The following is a 19,215-nucleotide window of genomic DNA, read 5'->3' on the forward strand; positions in this document are numbered from 1 at the left end:
CTTCGTGGTGGTGGAGATTCAATGTTTTGTGGATCACATGGATACATCTTGAGGCTGGACACAGGTATCCAACACTTCTTTCATGAGGAACAGAGAAATCACGGATCTAATTCATGTTCATGTATAAGCAATTGGATCCTCGATTTTAAAGGTTCATTACAGTTCTGTTATTCTTCTTCTGCCATGTGAATCACCATAGTTTCATGTGAACCAAGCCAAAAAATTCTAACATTGATAATGCCAATAAATGGACCAAATTTTCATAAGATAGAAGTTTTGAAACTCACTTAGACAAAATAAATATAATCATGTTATCATGCAATGTATGATTTTGATAAATTTCATGAGGAAAATAAATACTCATGAGAATTGAAACCAAAATCTTGAAAACTGCCTGTAGTTTCCAGAAGCTCAAATGAAACATATGTACTCTACATATTCTCCCAAACTTACCATGTCTAACTGTGTACAATGAAATAAATCAATAATATGTTTATCAACTTTCTAGTATTTTCATCTCAGGTACTGATGTCAACTTATACACCAGACAAGACAATCCAGCAAAAAAAACAATACGAATGGGATTCATGCAGAACAACAAAGATAAAAAATCCTCAAAATTATAATTACTCTTCTGATAAAATTAAAATGAAGTATCTGAGTTGGATATAATGTTTTTTCCAAATATTCAATAGAAAATTCCACCTGTAAGTAAATTTCTTTATCCACTTGGCTTCAGTAGAGAGAGAAACAAGGGGTTTATAAAGGGGCTGGTTAGAACAAATTGAAGCAGTTGAAGCTTTGCGAGAGAAGCCATGGCGACTGAGATCTCGGTCATGGCTGTGATCAGGGCGTCGCGCCCAATCTTTCGCAATTCCCACGACAAAGCCGCTTTCGCCTTGCACGCTGCCTTCATGGCCGCCGGCTACTCTCTCACCGCCACTGGGAAGCCCGCTTTGGCCGGAACCCCTCCTCAAGGTAACAAATTTTCTGTTTTTTCTTCTCTTGATTCAATTTCGGGAGTGGGTATCGAGCTAGATGATAGCTTCGGATCAGATGGTTGCTGATCAGACAGTCAAGAAGTCGATCTGATTTATACAACCTTTGAACCTGAGTCGAAATTGTTTTTTTTCTTAATTTTAAAATCTGGAAATTTTCTGTTTTTTCTTCTCTCGATTCAATTCCGGAAGTGGGTATCGAGCTAGAGGATTGCGTCGGATCGGATGGTTGTTGATCTGACGATCAGGAAGTCGAGCTGATTTATACAACCTTTGATCCTGAGCCGAAATGGTAGTTTTTCTATTTTTTTTTTCTTAATTTTTAAGTCTGGAAATCTTGTCAGGCGTGGAAGAGGTGGGAATCGAGGGCTGGAACGATCTGGAGAATAGCTATGGTTTTGTGTACGCTAAGGGGAAGACGAGTACGGTTCTTGTGAAGTGTCTTCCTGTCGGGGATGTTCTTGCTGTGGATGCCCTAATTCTGGAATCTGATCAGAAGGAACCTTTCAATCTTCAGATCAAGTAGCGGATTTTTCTGTGTGAGAATTATTTTTTTTTTGTCGATTCTGCTGAGATTTTTTCTGGTGTTTGAACAGTGTGAAGGAATTTGTTAGCGATGAGGCTGTGAGCGGAGGGAATTACGAGAGGGTTTATCGAAATTTCAATCGCCTTGTTGAGAGTTTCAACAGTGGTATACTGAACGAGCTTGAACCACCACCAAAACCGAAGATCGCCGCTTCTTCGCCTACTTCGGAGAGGTTCGTCTTATCATCCATGATAGTTTTACCGGGTTATCTTTGTTCTTGCCGTCTCCACTGTGATATTTTTTTGCACATTTCGATAATCTCATCAAATTCAGTCTGAATGAAGAATTGCCGACTGGTTAGAATCTGTTCCTTTTGGATCTTGAAACGTTTGGAAATGATAGGGAACTTCTTGTTTAATATCGTTTGAAGTATTTTTTTCTATTTTAAGACCGATACAAACAAATTTGCCCGTCATCTCAGATGATGAGTCTCATCTTGGATTGTATTTTGTCGTCGTTTATTTAGATTTTGCTTTTGAGATATTCCTTAGAATTGAGGTTTTTGGCCTGTAAATGTGGACGATTATGACATCTTGTACTCTTCATGCTCATGGTTACACTTTTCAATCTGCTTGCCTAGGAGATAAGTGGTGATGATTAATCTTGACATGTGGCCTACATCATTGAGTGTTTAGATTAAACTTAGCCTAATCAGCTTTGAATGAGGGCAACCTTCCTCAGTACTTAATTGGTCAACTCCAAATCCATCGCAGGGGTATTTCTGTCATTTTCCTTTAGGGTACTTTCCCTTTAAATACATGTAACTAGGGTCTGGCACTTGTCATCGTCAACATTATCGACCCTGACATTGATGGTTATGATGACCTGAACTAGTGAATTGTCTGGTTGACGACAACGATGATGATGGGGTTGATGAGGTTTCTGTTAACGGGTTTACATTGACAATGACAGTGTATCAGTTATGCAAAATTCTATGTAACAATTATTAACCTATTCATTAACCTCAACTTGCCTAGATGACGTTGAAGTAAATTATGAGAAGTATGGATGGTTGATGGTCTCAACGATGTTGAGGTCTTTTAATGTTGACGACGTCATGACCTAATCGTCAACCAATACGAATGTCATTGTTGTAGGGACATGCCAAAGCCTACCTGCTTTGCTTCCAATGTGTGCAAAGGCGCCTATGGCGATTGCTATCTTTCTGATAGGATCCTCAACCTATCTAGGGGCAGTTTCGTCATGTTAGCCCACAGGGGTATTTCAGTCATATGGTTATTATGTATTTCCTTGAAATAGGGATGCCCTCCCTTTAGGAGGGCAGCCAAGAAGAAGTAGATTGAAGTAAGGTCTTCTTGTCTCCCCTCTCCGCGTCTAGGTCTGGTCTCCCTCTCTCCCTCTACGATCCTCGTTCTCGAGATCGTCTCTACCTCACCGCGTCTTCAGGCGGCCCGTCCCCGGCCAATCCCTACCCCCCCTCTGCTCGGCCTCCTCTCGGGTCCTTTCCGTTTCACCTCTCTACCCCGGGAACTTCTACATCGCCTCGCACTCTACCCTCCTTCCGATACAAACCAAGATCAAGGATCGTGTCACTTTCAATCTTGTATTTCCATTGATCTCTCTCTTCCCTTCCAAGATCCTCTTCTCCTAATGCTCCCTGCAAAACTCAAGAATTGATATAGTCCACTAACCTATGCGTTTGCCATCACCGATGATGATGAGTTGCCATTGTTCCCGTTATTTGTCGTCGTCAGGATGACGATCACATTGACAAATCTCTTCTTCAATGTCTTGTTAGGGCTCTCAATGGGACCAATCAAAACAAACGCTAGAGGATGAGTCAGCGATATAAAAGCCTAACTCTAGAGTTAGTTTTCTAGCGTCTTTCATCATCTAAAATATATTTTGAATGTTTGCATGATTTCTCATTGAACAACTCTGATAAATGATGAAAAAGGGGGGAAGTGGGGAAGAGAAATAGATGCAGTAATGGGGAAGGTAGGGTCGATACTTGTTAGAAGTAGGGGCTTTCATGCAATTTTCCTTAGGATTTCTATCCCAATTGTGATTTTGCTGATAAGCCATTTTCTTCCAAATACAAAGAAATTCCTTTCACTAAGATCAACCAGAGGAGCAAATGAACTATATTAAAAAATCTGAAACGTCCCACTTGTGGGTTGAAATGACCGGAATACCTAACAAGAGTTCATAGTGTATAATCAAAGAACACTCTGTTGACTTATCAGTTTGACTTTTCAGCGGAGAGGCTCTTGGTCAAAGCACTTCTTTCACTGAGCCCCAACCGTACTCTCCGTAAGCCTCATATCTCCAGAGTTAACGCCTATTTTGATATGAACTTGCATAAGTTTTTGAAATATTTATTTATTGTTCAATTTTTTATTATTTTTTTACTCAGGCTTGTTTATCCGCCCGTTCCTTCCCCTGGGTTTGATGATGTCCACCCTGGCCCTGGTGCCGGGTTCTATCCCCTCAGGTCATCGCCAACTCGCTCTCTACCACTCTCGCTCTCTAGAATCTAAGTCAACCTTTGTTTTAGCGCAGGGGTCGACCCGGCGACGGATCCATGCTTGTCGGTATGGCTCGAAGAAATTCACAACTTTGCCATTATGATTTTTAATCCAATTTTAATTTTTTCTTAAATATACTTAATTTCAGGCCCGCATGATCCCCGGTTTGGCCGCTTGGACCGGCCTGAGCTGGGATACCCCGGCGGCGTAGCGTAAGATGATATTTTTTTGGTGGGCCCATGTAGTGACGTGGCTGACAGGGATTGGTTGTGAGCAGGGGGATTCCACCTGGCGCTCGGTACGATCCTATTGGGCCACCAGATGTGCCGGGCTTTGAGCCCGGACGCTTCATCAGGTTCGCTCCAATAACTTGTGCATAATTTTAATTTTTTTCTATATTTAATTGTAGGCTTATTCTATATATTTATTCTACATATTTGGAGGCTTATTCTATATATCTATTCTATTTGAGCCCGGCCGCTTCATCAGGTCCGCTCCAATAACTTGTGCATAATTTTATTTTTTTTCTATATTTAATTCTAGGCTTATTCTATATATTTATTCTAAATATTTGGAGGCTTATTCTATATATCTATTCTATTTAATATATATTCCGTATGTTTTGAAGCTTATTCTTTATATCTATTCTATTTAATATATATTTGGATGCTTATTCTATATATCTATTCTATTTAATATATATTCTATATATTTTGAGGCTTATTCTGTATATTTATTCTAATTATTATTTATTTATTCCTTGTGGGCAGGCCGCCCCGTCGACCGGGTGGTGGGACCCACCCGGATCTGGAACACTTCCAAAGGCCCGACTATTTCTAGCTGTTGCCACTTTGTCACATGAATGATGACATTTTTAGAGAGAGTTGTAAGTATGTTGACATCCAGTTTCTAGAGAGAGAGAGAGAAGGCAACGGAGAAATAGATAGTGGTTTTTGTAAGATAATAAAGAGTTATGTTGAAATGTGTAGAGAGATAGATGCTTATCATGATGTCATGGTTATCATGGTTTAATCAACTTGAAATGGGTGGAGAGAGATGTATGATGTCGAATTAGAACGATGATTTTTGCGAGATCATGAATGATCTACCTGCTGTGTCCAGAAAATTGAAATTGATATAGATAGATGAGAGGTATAGTATCTTTCTGATGGGACAATGCGTAAAGAATCTTGAAATCGGTGGGGAAGAGAGAGAGATACAGATAGACAAACAATAGCAATTACAAGAAGATACAGATAGATAAATAGATAGATAGAGGAGAGAGAGGGAGAAAGAGAGAGAGAGAGAGAGAGAGGGAGTACGTACATGTAGAGAGAGAATAGAGATATACAGCCAGAAACAATAACAATTAAAGGCAGAGAGAGAGAGAGACAGACAGAGACTCAATCATACAACATGTAGAGAGAGAATAGAGATATACAGACAGAAACAATAACAATTAAAGGCAGAGAGAGACAGACAGAGACTCAATCATACAACATGTAGAGAGAGAATAGAGATATACAGCCAGAAACAATAACAATTAAAGGCAGAGAGAGAGAGAGACAGACAGAGAATCAATCATACAACATGTAGAGAGAGAATAGAGATATACAGACAGAAACAATAACAATTAAAGGCAGAGAGAGAGAGAGACAGACAGAGACTCAATCATACAACATGTAGAGAGAGAATAGAGATATACAGACAGAAACAATAACAATTAAAGGCAGAGAGAGAGACAGACAGAGACTCAATCATACAACATGTAGAGAGAGAATAGAGATATACAGCCAGAAACAATAACAATTAAAGGCAGAGAGAGAGAGAGACAGACAGAGAATCAATCATACAACATGTAGAGAGAGAATAGAGATATACAGACAGAAACAATAACAATTAAAGGCAGAGAGAGAGAGAGACAGACGGAGAATCAATCATACAACATGTAGAGAGAGAATAGAGATATACAGACAGAAACAATAACAATTAAAGGCAGAGAGAGAGAGAGACAGACGGAGACTCAATCATACATACATGTAGAGAGAGAATAGAGATATACAAACAGAAATAATATTAATTAAAGGCAGAGAGAGAGACCTAGAGACAGAGACCCAATCATACATGTAAAGATAGAATAGAGACATACGGACAGAAAGAATAGCAATTAAAGGCAGAGAGAGAGAGACATAGGGACAGAGAGAGATAGAGACAGAAAGACGATCATACATACAAGTAGAGAGAGGAGGAGAAGAAAAACAATCAATCACACATACATGTAGATAGAGAAGGGCAGAGATAGAGAGAGATACAGACAAACATTCAGACATACATGTAGAGAGGGAAGGGAAAGAGATCACGTATACATGTAGAGGGAGAAGAGAGAGAGATAACGCAAACGAAAAGATTCATACATACTCATAGAGAGAGATACAGGCACAAACAAGTGTAGAGAATCACGCAGACATGTAGAGAGAGAAGATAGAGATGTCATCTCTCAGCCAAGTGGAGTAAGAAATGACGTCACTCAGACAATTGGACCAAGAGATGTCGTCATTTAGCGGGGGAAACCCGTCATAGGAAGCAATATGAGGACCCGCGACGTTTTTGTGTGGCTGGAATGACAACACTTTTAGAGCGAGAAAGCGAAAGAGAAGTGTCTTTAAGCGAAGGCGACCCCTCCACAGATCTCATCCATTTATAGAGGATGACTGTCACGCCACCTTCGTGCCTTACCCGCTCCCAACTCTCCAAATCTCTCTCTCTCTCTCTCTCTCCCTCTGTTACTCTTTATCTCTCATTCTGTTTCTCCCTTCCTCTGCTACTCTCTCTCTCTTCCTTCTCTCTCTGTCTCATCTCCCAACCTATCCCGCTGTTTCTCTCTCTCTATCTCCCTCTGTTTCATTTTCTCTGTGTTTTCTTCTCTCTGTCTGCTTTTCTCTTTCTCTCTTCCCTCTCTCTCTGTCTCATTTCCATATCTATCCCTCTGTTTCTCTCTCTCTTGCTTCTCTCTCTGTTTCTTTCTCTCTCTATTTCTCTCCTCTCTATCTGCTTATCTCTTTCTCTCTTCCTCTCTCTGCCTCATCTCCCTAACTATCCCACTGCCTCTCTATCCCCCTCTGTTTCTTTCCATCTCTATTTCTCTCCTCTCTTTCAGCTTCTCTCTCTCTGTCTTATCTCTATATCTACCCATCTCTCTCTCTCTGTCTCATCTCTCTATCTACCCATCTCTCTCTCCCTATTTCTCTCTATCTCTAGTACTCTCCTTTCTTTCAGCTTTTCTCTCTCTAGGCTTCTCTCTCTGTCTCATCTCTCTATCTACTTATCTCTCTCTCCCTGTCTCTCTATCTCTACTTCTCTCCTCTCTTTCAGCTTTTCTCTCTCTCTAGGCTTCTCTCTCTGTCTCATCTCTCTATCGACCCATCTCTCTCTCTCTTTGTTTCTCTCGTCTCTTTCAGTTTTTTACTCTCTCTCTCTCTCTACGCTTCTCTCTCTGTCTCATATTCTCATCTCTCTATCTAGCCATCTCTCTCTCTTTCCATCTCCCTCTGTTACTGTCTCTCTCTATATCTCTCCTTCTCTCTCTATCTCTAGGGGAGATGGTCCAGAGCAACCGGAGGGTCCGGTGGGAGGAGCTGGGCGGTGACCTGCTGGTGAGCATCTTCGAGAGGCTGCCGGTGCAGGATCTCATCGCCGGCGTGCCCTTCTGTTGCGCCACGTGGCGCGCCGCCGCCGCCGACCCCGCGTGCTGGCGGCGCTTAGATTTGCGGCGGTGGGACGACATCTCGCGCCGCCTCCCCGCCGCCAAATTCCGCCGACTTCTCCATTTCTGCGTTCTCCGCTCCGGCGGCGCCGCCGAGGCCATCCTCTTCCCCTCCTTCGCCGGCGAGCTCGATCTCCTCTATGTTGCCGAGCGGTAATCATTCATCATCATCATCATCATCATCCTCGTCGTCCTCGTCGTCGTCGTTGCTCATAGCATCGTAATTGTTATGATACGACCATCACTCGCCTTCTCATTCATTATCATGGTAATGATCGTATTCATCACATATTGATGATCATCGTTTACATTTCCATTTATTATCATGGTAATTATCATCATCATAATAATCGTCATCATTCCGCGTAGCATCGTGTATGGTCATCGTGTGATCATATGACCATCGTTGGCGTTCTCATTCATTATCATGGTAATGATCGTATTCATCACATATTGATGATCATCGTTTACATTTCCATTTATTATCATGGTAATTATCATCATCATAATAATCGTCATCATTCCGCGTAGCATCGTGTATGGTCATCGTGTGATCATATGACCATCGTTGGCGTTCTCATTCATTATCATGGTAATTACCGTCATCATCACACATTGATGATCGTCGTCAGCATTTTCATTTATTATCATGGTAATTATCATCATCATCATAATCGTCATCATTCCTCGTAGCATAGTGTATGGTCATTGTGTGATCATATGACCATCGTTGGCGTTCTCATTTATTATCATGGTAATTATCATCATCATCACACATTGATGATCCTCATCAGCATTGCCATTTATTATCATGGTATTTATCATTATCATTGTCGTCATCATTATCATCATCATTTCTCATATCATCGTGGATGTTATCGTATTACCATTGCTCGCCTTCTCATTCATTGTCAAGGTAATTATCGTCATCATGGCAGATTGATGATCGTCGTCAGCCTTGTCATTTATTATCATGGTATTTAACATCATCATCATCGTCATCATCGTTGCTGATATCATCATATATGCTATCATATGACCATCATTTGCCTTTTCATTCATTATTGTGGTAATTATCGTCATCATCATGCATGGATGGTCATAGTCAGCTTTGTCATTTATTATCATGGTAATTATCATCATCATCATCATTCCTCGTAGCATCGTGCCACCATGGTCATTTTGTGATCATATGACCATCTTTAGTGTTCTCATTTATTATCATGGTAGTTATCATCATCGCCATCATTGGTTGTGGCATCATACCTTCATGATCATTGTGTTATCATAGGACCATCCTTTGCGTTCTCATTCATTGTCTTGGTGATTATCATTGTCATCATCATCACACATTCATGATCGTCGGGGAAGTTGTCATTCATTATCATGGTAATCAGCATCATCGTTTCATATTCATGATCTTTGTCAGAATTATCATCATCATCATGCATTCATGATCATCTTCGAAGTTGGCATTCATTATTGTGGTAATTATCATCATCATCACCATCACACATTCATGATCGCCGTCGACTTTGTCATTCATTATCATGGTAATTATCATCATCATCATTGGTAGCATCCTGTCATGATGATCGTCGTCTGTATTCTCATTCATTATCGTGGTAATTATCACTATCATCATCATCACACGTTCACAATTGTAGTCGTTATTCTGATTCATTATCATTCTCATGAGCACCACCATCATTATTATCACAAACACAGTCATATTTATCAGGAACACCATCATCATCATATTTGTCACAAACTCCATCAAAATTATCACGAACACCACCATCATCTTCATAATAAATGCCATCGTTGTCGTCATCATCACCAACACCATCAAAATAAACAAGAAGACCATCTTCAAAATGAGCACACCATCATCTTCACAATGAACACCCTCATCATCATCATCATTATCATGAACAGCATCCAAATTATCATGAACACCAGGATCATAGTCATAATGAATACCATCATCATCATCATACTTATCATGAAGACCACCATCATCGTCATCAGCATCCTAATTATCATGGACACTACTATCACCTTCATAATGAACACGATTGTCATTATAAGTATCAAAAACTCAACCATCATCATCATAATGAACAGTCATCCTAAACACCATTATCATAATACTTATCATGAACACCACCACCTTCGTCATAGTGAATACCATCATCATCATGAACACCATCATCAACATAATTTTCATGAACACCACAATCATGATTACTATCATAAACACCATCAGCATCATCATCATGGACACTATCAGCATCATAATTACCATGAACACCACTGTCATCATCATAAGGGATACTATAAGCATCATCAACAACATGAAAACCAAAATTATTATCCTGAATACCACAATCAACATTATTCTATATGACACCATCATCATCATAATTATCATGACCACAACCATCAAATCATCATCATGAAAACATCATAATTATCATGGTATGGCAGGTGCCCCAGGCTGAGCTACTTCTCCTTAAGAACGGATGACGACCCCACAGAGAATCTCCTCCACGCAGTATCTAAGCTCAAGAATCTACGTGGCATGGCGATTGGCGGCGCCGCCATTTGCGACCCCTTTTTGGCGGCGCTCCGCCGCCGCGCCGCCGCCGCGCCGACGGAGCTCCGCCTCTTCGCCGACAAAATGAACGAGAGAACCGCCGCCGCCATTTGCGACGCGCTGCCACGTCTGCAGTCCCTCACGCTGAGAGACTGCCACGTGTCCCTTGCTGCCGTCATCCTCTTTCTCGATCGGCTCGAACGCCTCGACCGGCTCGATATCTCGGGGTTCGGGGCGCCAAAGATTCCGGCGCACGTGCGAGAAAAGGCGGCGCGGCGGCTGAGCTACTTCGCCTGGGAGCCACGTGTCGACCTCGCGCAGCTCTACCGCTGCTCCGGCGCGTGCGGCGATATCTTTCGCCGCTGACTGTTTGGTCAAGTCACGTGATCTTTGTTTCAGTGGGCTGACCAATAGTCAACCGCCCGGTTTGTTGTGCTGGCAGAAAGGCATAAAGATGACAGAGAGATGGGATAGAGATGAGAGAGAGATGACACAGATAAGAGAAAGATGGGATAGAGATGAGAGACATGAGAAAGAGAAGACGGAAAGATGACACGGATAAGAAGAGAAAGCTGAGAGACATGAGAAAGAGAAGACAGAGAGATGACACATATGAGAGAAAGATGGGATCGAGATGAGAGAGGGATGAAAAAGAGAAGACAGAGAGTGGAGACAGATAAGAGAAAGATGAGAGACATGAGATAGAGAAGACAGAGAGATGACACAGATAAGAGAAAGATGAGAGACATGAGAAAGAGAAGACAGAGAGAAGACACAGATAAGAGATAGATGAGATACATGAGAAAGAGAAGACAGAGAGATGACACAGATAAGAGAAAGATGAGAGACATGAGAAAGAGAAGACAGAGAGAAGACACAGATAAGATATAGATGAGAGACATGAGAAAGAGAAGACAGAGAGATGACACAGATAAGAGAAAGATGAGAGACATGAGAAAGAGAAGACAGAGAGATGACACAGATAAGAGAAAGATAAGAGACATGAGAAAGAGAAAACAGATAAGAGAAAAATGAGAGACATGAGAAAGAGAAGACAAAGAGATGACACAGTTAAGAGAAAGGTGAGAGACATGTGAAAGAGAAGACAAAGAGATGATACAGAAAAGTAACAATGGATAGAGATGAGAAAGATGGTATATAGATGAGAGAGAAGGAATATATATGAGAGAGATGAGAGAAATTGTATACATATGAGAGAGAGAGAGGAGAGAGAAGGGAGATAGATGAGAGAAATTGCATACAGAGATGAGAGAGGGAGATGGGATATAGATGAGAGAGATTGCAAATAGATGAGAGAGAGGAGAGAGATGAGATATAGACGAGAGAAAGGAGAGAGATGGGATATATATGAGAGAGATGAGAAAGATGGCAAAGAGTTGATATTGAGAGGAGAGAGATATGGGATAGGGAGGAGAGAGATTTGCGATAGAGAAGAGAGATAATGGAATAGAGAAGAGAGATATATGGGATAGAGAAGAGAGAGATATAAGATAGAGAAGAGAGAGATATGGGATAGAGAGGAGAGAGATATGGGATAGAGAGGAGAGCGATATGGGATAGAGAGGAGAGATATATGGGATAGAGAAGAGAGAGATATGTGATCGAGAAATGTGAGATATGGGATAGAGAGGAGAGAGAGATGGGATTGAGAGGAGAGAGATATTGGATAGAAAAGATAGAGAAACGGGATAGAGAGGATAGATATGGGATAGAAAGGAGAGATATATAGGATAGAGAATAGAGAGATATGTGATTGAGAAATGTGAGATATGGGATAGAGAAGAGAGAGATATGGGATAGAGAGGAGAGAGATATGGGATAGAGATGAGAGATATGAGAAAGATTGCAAAGACATGACATTGATAGGAGAGAGATGTGGGATAGAGAAGAGAGAGATACGGGATAGGGAAGAGAGAGATATGGGATAGAGAGGAGAGAGATATGGGATAGAGAGGAGAGAGATATGGGATAGAGAAGAGAGAGATATGTGATAGAGAAGAGTGAGATATGGGATAGAGAAGATAGAGATATGGGATAGAGAGGAGAGAGATGAGAAAGATTGCAAAGAGATGATATTGAGAGGAGAGAGATGTGGGATAGAGAGGAGAGAGATGTGGGATAGAGAAGAGAGAGATGTGGGATGGAGTGGAGAGAGATGGGATATAGATGAGAGAGATGAGAAAGATTGCATATAGATGAGAGTGATGAGAGAGATGAAATAGAGGAGAGAGATGAGCTAGAGAGGAGAGTTATATGTGATAGATAGGAGAGCGATACGGGATGGAGAGGAGAGAGAGATGAGATAGACATGACGGAGATGGGATACAGAGGGGACAGATGGGACAGTAAGGAGAAATACATGGGATAGAGATAAGAGGGATGGAACGGATAGAAGAGAGATAAAAAATATATGGGATAGAGAATAGGGAGATGGGATAGGGATGGAGATGAGGAGAGAGACAGAGAGGGATTTAAGAGAGGTAAAGGAAAAAAAACAAGACTCAGGAGAGAAATAGAGAGATATTGAGGGAAAGAAAGGTAGAGAGTATGCAAGAAGGAAACCGAGTAAAGAGGGAAGAAATGTAGAGAGGGAAAGTGAAAGAATGAGGGAGAAAGATGGGGGAAGAGGGAGTAAAGGAAAGAGCATTAAAGAGAGGGATTAAGGGAGACATTGAGAGAGAAAAAAGAGTAATATAGAGATGAACAAAGGTAAAGACAGGGAGGGAGATAAAAGAGGAGGGCAGATAGATAAAGAGAGGAGATAAATAGATATAGAGGGAGAAAGAGAAAGATATAGAGGTAGGGAGATAGAGAGAGATAGATAGACAGAGAGGGTGGGAGATAGAGGGAGAAAGGAAGATGCATTGAGAGAGAGTGAGATCGATAGAGGAGTGAGATAGACAGAGAGGAAAAGAATAAAATAGAGATAAAGACAGGGAAAAGACATGAAGAGAGAAAAATAGAAGGGAAGAAAAAGAGAGAGAGAGAGACAGAGAGAGAGAGAAGAGAGAGAGAGAGAGAGAGAGAGAGAGAGAGAGAGAGAGAGAGAGAGAGAGAGAGAGAGAGAGAGAGAGAGAGAGAGAGAGAGAGAGAGAGAGAGACAGAGAGAGAGACAGAGAGAGAGACAGAGAGAGAGAGAGAGAGAGAGAGACAGAGACAGAGAGAGAAAGAGAGAGAGAGAAAGAGAGAGAGAGAGAGAGAGAGAGACAGAGAGAGAGACAGAGAGAGAGACAGAGAGAGAGACAGAGAGAGAGACAGAGAGAGAGACAGAGAGAGAGAGAGAGAGAGAGAGAGAGAGAGAGAGAGAGAGAGAGAGAGAGAGAGAGAGAGAGAGAGAGAGAGAGAGAGAGAGAGAGAGAGAGAGAGAGAGAGAGAGAGAGAGAGAGAGAGAGAGAGAGAGAGAGAGAGAGAGAGAGAGAGAGAGAGAGAGAGAGAGAGAGAGAGAGAGAGAGAGAGAGAGAGAGAGAGAGAGAGAGAGAGAGAGAGAGAGAGAAATGAGGAGGGGGAGGGAAATAAATAGCAGGAGAGACAGAAAGGGACCATTAAATTGCCATAAACAGTGGTAACATGCTAACAGCAGGAGCCGAGGGGGCTAATCCAGGTTAAGGGTTAACGGAAACTGAATCGCTAAGATAAGTTAAGGAGATCAACGGCGCCACCGTTTGGATATTCTCCGATTATTGCAACCTTCAAACTCATCGTCTTCTTCTACCTCTGCTCGTCCCAACCTTTCCCCTCCTTGCGTCCCCTCCAAATCCCTGCATTAAAATGGTAATTTAATAAATTTCTCTCTTAATCAAGACAGATAGATAGATAGATAGATAGATAGATAGATAGAGAGAGAGAGAGAGAGAGAGAGAGAGAGAGAGAGAGAGAGAGAGAGAGAGAGAGAGATAAAAGGAGAGAGTATACTAGAGTTGAAAATTGAAAGATCAGATAGTTTGAAAATGAGAAAGAGATACAAGAGAAAAAATGGAGTAGGAGTCTTTTTTAAGAAATTAATGGTGGTTGAAATTCAACGAGGAAGTTCTAAATCGAGAAAAAACTGGATTAAATAGATCCGATATGATGGAAAAGAGTAAGAGAGATGAAAGTGCTAAAAATGAAAGACTAAGATGGAGATGATGTGTGGGTAGCTAAGGCTATACTTGAGGAAAAAGAACTAAGATCAAGTACAAGGGAAAGAGATGGAGGGCCGAGCGAGAGAGAGGAGAGAGAGAGAGGAGAGAGAGAGAGGAGAGAGAGAGAGAGAGAGAGAGAGAGAGAAAGAGAGGGAGCGAAAGATAGAGAGGGAGAGAGAAGAGAAAGAGGGCAAGAGGAGAGAGAAAGGGAGAGTGAGAGAGGGAGAGAGAGGGAGGTAGGGGAGAGGAGAGAAAGAGGGCGAGAGGAGAGAGAACGGGAGAGGGAGAATGGAGAGAGGGAGATCGAGGAGAGAGAGAGAGAGGGAGAGTAGATAGAGAAGAGAGAATGGAGAGAGAGGGAGAGAGGAGAAAGAAATGAGGAGAGAGAGGAAGAAAGGAGAGGGAGAGAGGAGGGGGGGATAAAGAGCGGACCGGAGGGAGGCAAGTGGCGGGCCGGCCGGCAGTCGGGAGGGTCTTCAAAGATAGAGAGAGAGAGCTGCTTGTGGGCGACGCCAATGTCAAGAAGAACAACTCCAGAGTCCGGCTCAGGGACGACGACCCCCTTCACCGGAAGCCAAAGAAATAGCTCCTCCTGAGCAAGACCCACCACGCCATTAAGCTCTCCAAAGCTCAGATTCCCAGCCACAGTCTTATCGTAGAATACGGGGTTATCTCTCCAAAGAGCGTAGCAAGGCCCGTCAAGCTGCGCTATAAGAAGCCCCGTCCTTCGATCTAGAGAGAAGGATCGCACCCTCTTCGGCAGTATCCCCGGTGGTAGCCCATGCCGCTTTAGAAGGTCGTGTATTGTCTCCGCCGGCGCTGCCGCCGCTGTCGCCCAAACTGTCATCCAGAGGGCCACGATGAGGGAGAAGTGTGGCCGTATCGCCGCCATGGAGAGAGAAAGTAGAGAGAGAGAGAGAAAGGGTGAGAAGAAGTAGGATCCTTTGGGGGTTCTTGGGGGAGGTTTTAGTTCGAAGCCGCAGATTTAAAGGGAGTGATTAGAGAGAGAAAGCGGGTATGGTTAGGAGCCAGAAGAGAGAAAGCAGGATCCTTACGGGGCCCCCGGACTCGGAGGATGTTTGAGTTCAAACTCACTTGTAGAGAGAGAGAGAGAGAGAGAGAGAGAGAGGTTGTTTCGGTCCTTTCGGAAGTTCGGGGGAGGTTGGAGAGAGAGACTAAAATAAGAAGCCAACCGCTCCCGTCGGCGGCAAGGAAGGAGGAGAGCTAAACCTCCGGGAGAGGAAGAAGTTACTGATTTGTCCTATTACTACGCGTGCCGTGAATGACAAATGCTAATTAGAATTTTGCGTCTGAAAAAGATATGCAAGCATGTAAGGGTGGATAATCAAGGAAAGAAAGTATAAGAATAAATTTGGTATGCAGGGAAAGGAGGAAGAAGGGTAGTTTTGGCGTTCCGGCTATAGTTTGTAAGAATTTAACGCGGCGCCCGGTTGTCGCTTGCTGCCTCGACCGGGTCGCCCGGAGGAAGAATCGCGACTGCTGGGAACGGCCGGGCTTCTGGTTTTCTGTTCCTTCGGAAACGTTCGCCGTGTAGAGAGATAGATAGAGTGAGAGGAGGGAGGGAGGCGGAGAGATAGATGGAGTGAAAGGAGGGAGGCAGAGAGATAGAGAGAGTGAAAGGAGGGAGGGAGACAGAGAGATAGAGGGAGAGAGAGAGAGAGAGAGGAAGGGAGGGAGACAGAGAGATAGAGGGAGAGAGAGAGAAACCGAGATAGGGAGAGAGAGAGAGGGAGGGAGGGCGGGAGAGAGAGAGAGAGAGAGGAACCGAGATAGGGAGAGAGAGAGAGGGAGGGAGGAAGGGAGACAGAGAGATAGAGGGAGAGAGAGAGAGAGAAATCGAAATAGGGAGACAGAGGGAGGGAGGGAGTCAGAGAGATAGAGGGGGAGAGAGGGAGGGAGGGAGGGAGACAGAGAGAGAGAGGGAGAGAGAGAGAGGAAGGGAAGGAGACAAAGAAATAGAGGGAGAGAGAGAGATGAACGGAGGGAGGGAGACAGAGAGATATAGGGAGAGAGAGAAACCGAGAGAGGGAGAGAGAAAGTGAGAGGGGGGACATAGAGATAGAGGGAGAGAGAGAGGGGGACTGAGAGAGAGAGGGAGAGAGAAATAGAGAAGAACAGAGAGAGGGAGAGAGAAAGAGAGAAGAACAGAGAGAGGGAGAGAGAAAGTGAGAGGGGGTTGACAGAGAGATAGAGGGAGAGAGAGAGAAATAGAGAGAGGGAAGACTGAGAGATAGAGGGAGAGAGAAACAGAGAGAGGGGGGAGTGAGAGATAGAGGGAGAGAGAAACAGAGAGAGGGAGAGAGAAAGAGAGAGGGAGAGAGAGTGAGAGAGAAAGAGAGAGAGAGAGAAAGAGAGAGTGAGAGAGAAAGTGAGAGAGAGAGAAAGAGAGAGTGAGAGAGAAAGAGAGAGGGAGAGAGAGTGAGAGAGGGAGAGAGAGGGAGAGGGAAAGAGAGAGGAGCGCAGAGAGAGAGAGAGAAAGAGAGAGGAACAGAGAGAGGGAGAGAGAAAGAGAGAGGAACAGAGAGCGGGAGAGAGAAAGGGAATGTGTGTGTGAGAGAATGTTATATCGTATAAGAAAATTAACCATATGGTATTATTTGTCGTTTTTTGTTGTTTTACCCAACAAGTATTTATTCACGATGGCCAATCAAATAAAAGAAGACATGTAATCGTTTAGGTTGAAAGTCTTGCAACCTTAGCACAAAAAAAAGGCCTGTTATGGATCGGCTCTGTATCTAATTCTGAAACCCACGGAGTGTTTAATGATTCAAGCCTGTCATTTCGTGTGGCACGATTTTTTAGTTATAATTTGGTTCTAATCAGAAACCAAACCATTTATATTTTAAATTTAAACGCAATGTGGAATTTATTTCAGTATATGAGGGAACTGGTATTATTATGTTTTATCTTAGGAGAGCAAATAATGTCATTTATTTTGGTGTATTTTGATGAGGTATTAACTTAAAAAGCAATTTCCAGTACATGAATATTTGATGAATTGTTTTATCAGTTAGGTTTAATGATATTTAATATAAAATTCAAGTTTAAAATCCAATATTTGGCGTGTCAGTTTATGAAATGGAGGACATGTTATATGCACCCACCAGATATTTTCCACTGCCTCCATTTAACACGTGTAATTTGGTCCTTGGCCAACCTTGGGGCTGAAGGTACGACCAAATGGCACATCTTAAATAAACATTGGATGCAACATCCCTCTCTACCTGTGATACTAACACATGTTCTTTCTCTTGTCAGATGTTGACCTCGTTGACTAGCTACGAGTAAGGGCATTATCATCTTATCCATGTAAGACGAGTGTACATCAAGGTGTTAAGGGGATGCTATGGTTTGTCCCCTACAAAGCAAAGTGATCCAGGTCCCTGAGACAGAAATGGAGTTGCTGGAGCTGTTTGACCATCACCAGAGACGATCCATGTTTCAAGGTGACCATATTCTGCTGTAATAGCATCTACAGGTACACTTGTAGATCCATCATCTCTATCTCCCAATATCTCTTCCGTAGTCTCTATCTTTCCCAATGTCCTTTTACATATATTTCTCTGTTTTTTCTTTTTCTTCCTCTCTCTAACTACATTGCTCTCTATACCTTGCACTATCTATATACCTCTCTCTAGCTATGTTTCCATCTCTCCATCTATATCTCGCTATCACTGTCAACTCTTTCTTCCTACATCTATATCTTTATATTTCCCTATAACTCTAAAACATTTTCTATGAAATCGAACAAAGAGTGATACAAATGACAAAAATTTTCCCGTGTTCTAATATAGTCCCCAATTTGAAGACCCATCATCAGTTATTTCCACCTTTTAGGGATAACCAACGATGAAGACGATGATGAGAGAGAGCCCTAGAAGAGCCATGACAATTTTATTTTTCCTTGACGAAGCATGTCAGCAAACGTGGACGTGAAAGACATCCACACCGGTTGATGAGGATGCTGATCCCTACTTTCTCCTCTTAATTTTTACTAGAATGGATGGGCTTTACCTTGTTGTCTCATTTAAGACTTTGGATGATTATATGGTTAGAACGTTTCTCACAGAGAAGAAACGTACAAAAAATTTTAAAAAATGCTTATCATAAAGGTCTTGATACTGGCAAATTAAAAGATCATGCAAAGCATGCAGATCAAATCCTCCAAACTGCGATCACGTTAAGGCATGCAAACTTGACGCCTATTTCCTCATTGGTGTCTCCGTCGCGCCCTTGTCCTATAAATTTTTGTATTGCTAAGTAGTTATATAAGGCCTTTTCACCTGGCTTAGCATCAAGGTAAACAAAAAATCGGGATTTTAGCGGTCATTAAACTGTTCTGATATTATATTTGGATTTCCAACACTGCGATTTAAGTCGCTGGCCAGAGTCGATTACTGTTTTTTAGTAAACTCGTCTTAATTAATAACTCAATACATTCTTCAAATCATCCTAGTGACAAAGGGGTAACAGCCTCTTCATGTGCCAAGCAAGAACAGAGTTCCCATCCCCCAGGGTCCAACACTATGCTAAATTCGGCGGTCTCAGGAGTAAGAAACACTGCCAAATTTAGCATCTGTTCCTGCCTATCCTTACCCACCTTAATACACTTGAACA

General features: G+C 42.4%; 3 protein-coding genes across 4 annotated transcripts; 2 read left to right on the forward strand and 1 right to left on the reverse strand.

Moving 5' to 3' along the window:
* The first annotated feature begins 780 nt into the window (after positions 1 to 780).
* LOC144707962 (putative proteasome inhibitor) lies at positions 781 to 5,109 on the forward strand. Of its 2 annotated transcripts, none has more exons than XM_078581250.1 (9): positions 781 to 978; positions 1,343 to 1,520; positions 1,595 to 1,756; positions 3,805 to 3,858; positions 3,962 to 4,039; positions 4,108 to 4,139; positions 4,222 to 4,285; positions 4,351 to 4,428; positions 4,844 to 5,109. In XM_078581250.1, the coding sequence occupies exons 1-9, from the start codon at positions 816 to 818 to the stop codon at positions 4,911 to 4,913; spliced, it is 879 nt and encodes a 292-aa protein (XP_078437376.1). In that variant the 5' UTR covers positions 781 to 815; the 3' UTR covers positions 4,914 to 5,109. The 2 variants fall into 2 exon arrangements, with proteins under 2 accessions (XP_078437376.1, XP_078437377.1); XM_078581251.1 differs by lacking the exon at positions 4,844 to 5,109 and adding an exon at positions 4,517 to 4,559.
* Positions 5,110 to 6,820: 1,711 nt separating this feature from the next.
* Positions 6,821 to 10,895, forward strand: LOC144707648 (RNI-like superfamily protein). Its single transcript, XM_078580872.1, has 2 exons — positions 6,821 to 7,989; positions 10,327 to 10,895. The coding sequence occupies exons 1-2, from the start codon at positions 7,673 to 7,675 to the stop codon at positions 10,799 to 10,801; spliced, it is 792 nt and encodes a 263-aa protein (XP_078436998.1). The 5' UTR covers positions 6,821 to 7,672; the 3' UTR covers positions 10,802 to 10,895.
* Positions 10,896 to 13,983: 3,088 nt separating this feature from the next.
* On the reverse strand, positions 13,984 to 15,881 carry LOC144707653 (uncharacterized). The gene is made up of 2 exons (XM_078580877.1): positions 15,010 to 15,881; positions 13,984 to 14,214 (listed from the first exon to the last, which is right to left on the reverse strand). The coding sequence occupies exons 1-2, from the start codon at positions 15,467 to 15,469 to the stop codon at positions 14,165 to 14,167; spliced, it is 510 nt and encodes a 169-aa protein (XP_078437003.1). The 5' UTR covers positions 15,470 to 15,881; the 3' UTR covers positions 13,984 to 14,164.
* Positions 15,882 to 19,215: the final 3,334 nt, after the last annotated feature.

The sequence above is a fragment of the Wolffia australiana genome, chromosome 9 (assembly GCF_029677425.1).
Source record: "Wolffia australiana isolate 7733 chromosome 9, ASM2967742v1".
NCBI lineage: Eukaryota > Viridiplantae > Streptophyta > Magnoliopsida > Alismatales > Araceae > Wolffia > Wolffia australiana.